The 8,633-nt window shown below is 33.3% G+C and overlaps 1 protein-coding gene across 1 annotated transcript; it reads left to right on the forward strand.

Annotated features, from left to right (window-relative positions):
• Window positions 1-3,341: 3,341 nt before the first annotated feature.
• LOC139861660 (aspartate aminotransferase, mitochondrial) lies at window positions 3,342-6,986 on the forward strand. Its single transcript, XM_071850119.1, has 10 exons — window positions 3,342-3,649; window positions 3,736-3,821; window positions 4,383-4,589; window positions 4,701-4,806; window positions 4,897-5,001; window positions 5,082-5,254; window positions 5,346-5,505; window positions 6,304-6,399; window positions 6,474-6,568; window positions 6,671-6,986. Exons 1-10 carry the CDS (start codon window positions 3,476-3,478, stop codon window positions 6,741-6,743), a joined length of 1,275 nt encoding a protein of 424 aa, XP_071706220.1. The 5' UTR covers window positions 3,342-3,475; the 3' UTR covers window positions 6,744-6,986.
• Window positions 6,987-8,633: the final 1,647 nt, after the last annotated feature.

Consider the following 8,633-nt stretch of genomic DNA (forward strand, 5'->3'; position numbering starts at 1 on the left):
ACAACATTTAACAAGATCGTTAACCTAAAGGTTTCAAAACAACATTTACATGTAACGACTAACGATGACTTAACGACTCAGTTAAAATGTATTTACATGTAGTGTTTTAATATGTATTCATACACTTTTGAAAGACTTCAAGACACTTATCAAAGTACTTCTACTTAACAAAAATGCTTACAATTATATCCTCATTCATTTTCATCAACAATTCTACTCGTATGCACCCGTATTCGTACTCGTATAATACACAGCTTTTAGATGTATGTACTAATGGTATATACACTCCAATGATCAGCTCTTAGCAGCCCATGTGAGTCACCTAACACATGTGGGAACCATCATTTGGCAACTAGCATGAAATATCTCATAAAATTACAAAAATATTAGTAATCATTCATGACTTATTTACATGTAAACAAAATTACACATCCTTTATATCTAATCCATATACCAATGACCAAAATCACCTACAAACACTTTCATTCTTCAATTTTCTTCATCTAATTGATCTCTCTCAAGTTCTATCTTCAAGTTCTAAGTGTTCTTCATAAATTCTATAAGTTCTAGTTTCATAAAATCAAGAATACTTCCAAGTTTGCTAGCTTACTTCCAATCTTGTAAAGTGATCATCCAACCTCAAGAAATCTTTCTTATTAACAGTAAGATATATTTCTAATACAAGGTAATACTCATATTCAAACTTTGATTCAATTTCTATAACTATAACAATCTTATTTCGAGTGGAAATCTTACTTGAACTTGTTTTCGTGTCATGATTCTGCTTCAAGAACTTTCAAGCCATCCAAGGATCCTTTGAAGCTAGATCTATTTTTCTCATTTCCAGTAGGTTTATCCACAAAACCTGAGGTAGTAATGATGTTCTTAACATCATTCGATTCATATATATATAACTACCTTATTCGAAGGTTTAAACTTGAAATCACTAGAACATAGTTTAGTTAATTCTAAACTTGTTCACAAACAAAAGTTAATCCTTCTAACTTGACTTTTAAAATCAACTAAACACATGTTCTATATCTATATGATATGCTAACTTAATGATTTAAAACCTGGAAACACGAAAAACACCGTAAAACCGGACATACGTCGTCGTAGTAACACCGCGGGCTGTTTTGGGTTTGATAATTAAAAACTATGATAAACTTTGATTTAAAAGTTGTTCTTCTGGGAAAATGATTTTTCTTATGAACATGAAACTATATCCAAAAATCATGGTTAAACTCAAAGTGCAAGTATGTTTTTCAAAATGGTCATCAAGACGTCGTTCTTTCGACTGAAATGACTACCTCTTACAAAAAAGACTTGTAACTTATATTTCCGACTATAAATCTATACTTTTTCTGTTTAGATTCATAAAATAGAGTTCAATATGAAACCATATCAATTTGATTCACTCAAAACGGATTTAAAACGAAGAAGTTATGGGTAAAACAAGATTGGATATTTTTTTATTGTTGTAGCTACGGGAAATATTGTAATAATTCTATACAAATCATATCCTAGCTAAATTATATTGTATTATACATGTATTCTAATATATTATGTAATCTTGAGATACCATAGACACGTATGCAAATGTTTTGACATATCATATCGACCCATGTATATATATTATTTGGAACAACCATAGACACTCTATATGCAGTAATGTTTGAGTTAGCTATACAGGGTTGAGGTTGATTCTAAAAATATATATACTTTGAGTTGTGATCTAGCCTGAGACGTGTATACATTGGGTCGTGGATTGGGTCAAGATAATATATATCAATTTATTTCTGTACATCTAACTATGGACAACTAGTTGTAGGTTACTAACGAGGACAGCTGACTTAATAAACTTAAAACATTAAAACGTATTAAAAATGTTGTAAATATATTTTGAACATACTTTGATATATATGTACATATTTGTTATAGGTTCGTGAATCGACCAGTGGCCAAGTCTTACTTCCCGACGAAGTAAAAATCTGTGAAAGTGAGTTATAGTCCCACTTTTAAAATCTAATATTTTGGGATGAGAATACATGCAGTTTTATAAATGATTTACAAAATAGACACAAGTACATGAAACTACTTTCTGAATATGCCCCTTTTTACTTGGTAACCTAAGAATTAGTAAACCAGTCTACTAATTGACGTGAATCTTAAAGATAGATCTATTGGGCTCAACAAACCCCATCCGTTGTAGCGGATGCTTTAGTACTTCGATGTTGTTTTATCATGTCCGATGGATGTCCCGGAATGATAGGGGATATTCTTATATGCATCTTGTTAATGTCGATTACCAGGTGTTCACCATATGAATGATTTTTATCTCTATGTATGGAATGTGTATTGAAATATGAAATCTTGTGGTCTATTATTACGATTTGATAAATATATAGGTTAAACCTATAACTCACCAACATTTTTTGTTGACGTTTAAAGCATGTTTATTCTCAGGTGATTATTAAGAGCTTCCGCTGTTGCATGCTAATATATGGACAAGATTTGGAGTCAGCATGCTTGTATAATATTGTTTAAAACTGCATTCGAAATTTACTTTGTTGTAACATATTAATATTGTAAACCAATATGTATTGGTAGTGTGTAAGTGTGATATTTTTTAGATTATCATTTCTGATAATCTAGTTGGTGTCCTTTAAACCTTGTCGATAAAATAAAGGTTATGGTTTGTTTTAAAAACGAATGCAGTCTTTGAAAAACGTCTCATATAGAGGTCAAAACCTCGCAACGAAATCAATTAATATGGAACGTTTATAATCAATATAAACGGGACATTTCATAACCAGTTGCAATAATAGGAACCCAAAATCATATGAGAATAGCATATATGACCCATATCAAGAAAAATGATCCAAATATGACCCATTATCACCCACGAGAAACACAAATAATCCATACCCAAATAATAACAGCACCAATAATCCAGGCATATATGGAAGGAACAAAAACGACCCAAATAAAGATAGCAACTGCAATCCATACCAGATAACACGTAGCACCAGCAACATAAGAACAAAATCGTCAAAAGATCAAAAGGATCAGCTAGGGGTTTAGGGTTGAGGGTTTAGAGTTTTTAATATTTTTTAAATTAAATTATTTAATTTTATTTTTATTTATAACCTAAAGTTACTATTAATAAATACTAATAATAAATAAATTTAGATTTGATAAATTAATGTTAAAAAAGAATAACGATTGTAGTGAGTATATAAATAAAATTAAAATATAAACTTATTTTACTTTCATAAACTAAACTCCTAAATAAAAAAATAAATTGAGTAGTGACTACTGACTAGTGAGTAAGTTGATATGACCAACCTATATTTACGCATCCCAATGTGGGCACCAACATAAAAGCATCCATCTGGATTCTGATTCCAGTTATCTTTAATTAAACCATCACAAACCGCCGTTACCTGGAATTCATTTCCAGTTTCTTCAATCGATGGCGTTCCGTACGGCAATCAACAAACAACGAATCCTGACCTCCTCCAGCTCGGTCAGTCGATCCATGTCATCATGGTGGAAACACGTTGAGCCAGCACCAAAAGATCCAATTCTCGGTGTTACCGAAGCATTTTTAGCAGATCCTAGTCCTGATAAAGTTAATGTTGGCGTTGTAAGTTTTTCATTTTTTTAATTATTATTTATTGCATGTCAAAATCAAAACCCTAACAACTTAATTTTTACTAATTGTTAAATTAGGGAGCTTATCGTGATGATAATGGGAAACCGGTGGTTCTGGATTGTGTTCGAGAAGCTGAAGCACGGATTGCTGGAAACCTTAATATGTGAGTTGATTTCTAGGTTTTTGTGTATATATTATACAGTAATAATTTATAATTAATAATTAATAATTATAAAAAAATTTAAGTATCAATTATAAATTATTATAAATTATTATTATAAATAATATAAATTATAATCATAATTATAATTATAATTATAATATAATTTTATACGGAGTATATTTTATTTTTATATTACTATTAAATCAAGTTAGAGAATTTTGAAATGGAAATTATTTGAAAAATTGGTATTATATGTTGGTTTATCTGTAATTGGAAATTAAATTATTTGAGGCTTTGAGCTGATAATTTTGTTGGTTAAGTTGTTTATTTAGGAATTTAGGATAGAGGTTAACAATACAGAGTCAGGGAAAATGAGAAAAACTAGTGCTTTAGTGACATGTATCCCATGCTTAGGAAGTTGTACAGTGAAGTTTTTAGTTTGAGTTGTTAAATTCAGCTTAGGATGTATTTAAAGTTGCTTAATTTTGGTTAGAAACATTGATTTACATAAGTTTAATTATTGAATGTATTTTCTGTTTAATTGTATTAATTAATATTCAGGGAGTATCTTCCAATGGGAGGAAGTAACAAAATGGTTGAGGAAACATTGAAATTGGCTTACGGAGAAAATTCCGATTTGATAAAAGATAAACGAATTGCAGCTATACAAGCCCTTTCTGGTACTGGTGCGTGTCGAATTTTTGCAGACTTTCAAAAACGATTTTCCCCTGATTCTCAGATATATATTCCAGTCCCTACCTGGTCCAAGTAAGTTTATCGTATCGATAAAACTTAGTTATAGTTTTGACTTTAGACCCGCTATGCCACTATATTACTGGTTGTGATTGAATTTTGTTGGCTAATTATGTGAAACATCAGTCACCATAACATTTGGAGAGATGCTAATGTACCACAAAGGACGTTCCATTATTACCATCCAGAATCAAAAGGTCTTGATTTCGCTTCGCTGATGGATGATGTTAAGGTATCATGAATATTTAATAATCTGAACTTTTTGGAAACATTTGCTGGATTATTTGTTTATTTTTGAATTGTTTTCTTGAATGTTGGTCAGAATGCACCAAATGGCTCATTTTTTTTGCTGCATGCTTGTGCTCATAATCCTACCGGAGTTGATCCCACAGTAGAACAATGGAAAGAAATTTCTTACCAGTTTAAGGTTGGGACGCCTAGCCTTATTTTAAACGTGTGTACAGTTGTTTTAAGTTATGAATTACTGTTTAATGCTACTATTTTCAGGTCAAAGGCCATTTTGCTTTCTTTGACATGGCGTATCAAGGCTTTGCAAGTGGTGACCCAGAGAGGGATGCAAGATCCATTAGGATTTTTCTAGAAGATGGTCATTTAATTGGATGTTCGCAATCATATGCTAAAAACATGGGTCTTTATGGCCAGAGAGTCGGATGCCTAAGGTGAATCTTTTTTACCCATTTGTTTACACCAGCCGTGTACTACGTATAAAATTCTAGAAACCTTATGCTTGTTGCAAATTTTCGTCTGCAGTTTGGTATGCGAAGATGAAAAACAAGCTGTGGCTGTAAAAAGTCAATTGCAACAACTTGCAAGACCAATGTACAGTAATCCACCTGTTCATGGTGCACTTATCGTTTCGATTATCCTTACTGATCCCGATCTAAAGCAATTGTGGCTCAAGGAAGTCAAGGTATAGTCTCCATTACGCTCTTATTTATTTGTAAGTCTAACATGCTCATGATTATTTTCACATTTTGTTCTATTAGAATATATAACATATAACATTTTTAATATATTTTGAATTTTACTATTTTGTTAGTGGGTTGCATATGTTTCATGTACTTGATATATTATTAGATAATCATGTACTTTTTAAACCTGCAAAAACCATTTACAAATAATCTAGCATGCAGACCAGCCAAGGTTGAAAAGACGTGGACTGAGACAATCGGTCTAGACTTTGAATGGTCGAGTTGGTCAAGACGGGGTTGAGATGGACGTTGACCAACGTTGACTTTGAAATATACTTATATTACATTTAAATATTTCAAACGTAAATATTTTAAAAATATATATCTACAAATAAGATGATACGGTATTAGTTTAAATAATGCAGTATATATGTGTTTTTTATATTTATAGTGTATAGTGTATTTCTTAATTTATCTATTAGGCATACTATGTAAGTCGGGTCAAACTACGAGTTTTCCCAACTAATATTTATATGGATTTGGGATTTTCGTTTGCACTAGAACAAGGCCAGATAAAAAGTTGACTTTTGACCGACTTTTCTCGACTTTGACCGTTGCCCAACTTATTAAATGTTGTTCTTTTAATCGGGACGGGCTAGTCACCAATCGGCCGCCACAACCGCCGTTTGCAACCATGAAACCAAAAGTGATGTAAACCACTGCATAACACCAAAGCTACCCGACTCAATTTAAAAATTTAACAATCACTATTTTTTTCATTTCTTTTTCATTTCCAGGGTATGGCTGACCGTATAATCGGGATGAGAAGTTCTCTTAGGCAAAACATTGAGAAGTTGGGATCTCCTTTGTCATGGGAGCACATAACTAATCAGGTAATTATACTAACCTACCATTAACTCATATTTTGTTTTAGCAACTAGAATCATGTTTTTACATTTGTAAACAGATTGGCATGTTCTGCTATAGTGGGATGACTCCTGAACAAGTTGACCGCTTGACAAAAGATTTTCATATATACATGACCCGCAATGGCCGTATCAGGTAATTATTTGCTAGGACCCCCTTGGAAAATATATATCCATTTGATAAATTTTACTTGTTACTTCAACTTAAGTTTAATTAACATAAATGTGTATGGTACAGTATGGCAGGGGTCACAAGTGGCAATGTTGAATACTTGGCAAAGGCTATCCATGAAGTCACAAAAGCTTCTTAAAGTTCAAATTCCTTAAAAGAGGTTTTGTCGTTTTGGTTCATTTTGTATTGGCTATTGGATAATTGGGTATTTATCCCTGAGAGTTAATTAAAGAAAATAAAAAGGTCAAGGACCTTCAACCTGTTATGACTGAATAGTGATTATCTTGTGAGAGTATGTTAGAAGGCTGAATAGTGATTGTCTCGTATGTTCAAGTTCTCTATAGTACTCATTGTTTGAATAATACAAATTTGATCATGGAAACACTTTTTATATACTATTATCGGCGCGCAGATATGTAACGGGTTGGCATCGGAAAGGGTTCATTATAACATTTAGCTTGGGGTTGAATTAACTTCCAAACACGGGTATATCCTCTTATATATAAGTTCAATGGTCAACAATAAACACTTAGTTTATCCTTTTATATAAAAGTCAAAGATCAATCAATGGTTGATAATAAATAAAAGACTACTAGTGAAATGATCCGTGGAACCACGGGTTTGTTTAAACGAAACAGTTTAATGATATGTTTTAGGTATTAAGTGAACGTAAATGCTAAAATTATTTAGTTTAATGACCCGTGGAACTACAGAGTCCTACTAAGAAACTCGTTAGCTGAACATTTCATCAAACGCCTAAAATGCATATTAAACAATCCACATCCAATCATAAGAGATAATATTAGTTGTCATTTTATTTTTAAAGTGTAAATTAAAATATAAATTTAGAATTTGTTTCCTTCTGCCTAGCTTTTATACCTTGATATGGCCGAAACGGACGGTTTTTATTTGCGCGGTGTCGTTAGGCCGCAGCTCGCCAGGATCAGCCACTCATGGGAGAGGGTACTGTTTTAAATTTATATTTAGCTTGGTCTAAATCTTACTACTCCTTATAAGTAAGGGATGTATGACCTAGAGTCGTATTTTTGAGATATCAGTAACATCGAACCTATATTGTAGCCTGAGATAGTTAGGGAGTAGTGAATATTTATTTTGGGATCTTCTAATTTATAAGATAGATAAAGTAAATGCGATAAAATTTGTAATTCAGATAAGGTTAAAGTAAGTGCATACTATGACTTCATCAGCTATTCTGCCGAGATTATGGAATGCTGGCTCATGAAAAGGCAGAGGCCTTGTATTCATTACACTGGTCCTAAACGCCCCTGTCATAAGACATGTCACTGGGTACTGCGTTAGGCTTGAAGATTCTGAATAGACAGCAACGTCCCTTACCCCCGACGCCCGTGCAGTCTGACTACAGGCATACACGTTCAGATAGCTCATCCAATTGAGCGACTCGGTTGGGTGACGTATTAACATTCCAAAATGGTCTAAACTTTCTTAAGCATAATAGAATACATGGTGTACCATATCCGAGAGACGTGATGTGCTTCAATGCTTTCGTTAATGATTGGTAAAAGATAGTTAGACCCTTAAAAAGAGTTCAACCATAAAGAACACCATGGCCAAGTCAAGATGACTTCCATGAACACGTTCGGTTATCCTAACGGTCCAATCCTTTATGTGTCTAAACAAACAGTTCCTTAATTAACTAAGAATCCCTCAAGCGGGGTGCAATGCTTGAGACCGCGTTATGGTGCAGTGTACTGGTCAACACTAACCGTGTTCCATGGCCTTACTTAGCAGAGGTACAGCTTACAACAACCGTTGTGCTTCAGCGTGCACGTACGAAGTTTATATGCTTGGTGACTACAATAGCATGGTCTAGGACCGACAATGTACTAGGGGCCTAGTCAGATGTTTCACTACGAAAGAGTCCTCAGTCGGAATCCAAAGCTCGATAGACTTACTACAACCGGTGTGCCTCGGTCGATCTTACGTTGTATCCGATAGACTTCTCTTACCAAGGGGTGACACAGATAGTGTACTCTGAATCGGGGTTCGC

The sequence above is a fragment of the Rutidosis leptorrhynchoides genome, chromosome 8 (genome assembly GCF_046630445.1).
Source record: "Rutidosis leptorrhynchoides isolate AG116_Rl617_1_P2 chromosome 8, CSIRO_AGI_Rlap_v1, whole genome shotgun sequence".
Taxonomy (NCBI): Eukaryota; Viridiplantae; Streptophyta; class Magnoliopsida; order Asterales; family Asteraceae; genus Rutidosis; species Rutidosis leptorrhynchoides.

Excerpts from the sequence above, each read along its gene's own strand:
- LOC139861660 (XM_071850119.1), top strand. The coding sequence starts at position 3,476 with ATGGCGTTCCGTACGGCAATCAACAAACAACGAATCCTGACCTCCTCC. Across the intron at positions 4,807-4,896 it reads CGCTGATGGATGATGTTAAG|AATGCACCAAATGGCTCATT; the intron begins GTATCATGAATA and ends AATGTTGGTCAG. Across the intron at positions 5,255-5,345 it reads CAGAGAGTCGGATGCCTAAG|TTTGGTATGCGAAGATGAAA; the intron begins GTGAATCTTTTT and ends TTTCGTCTGCAG.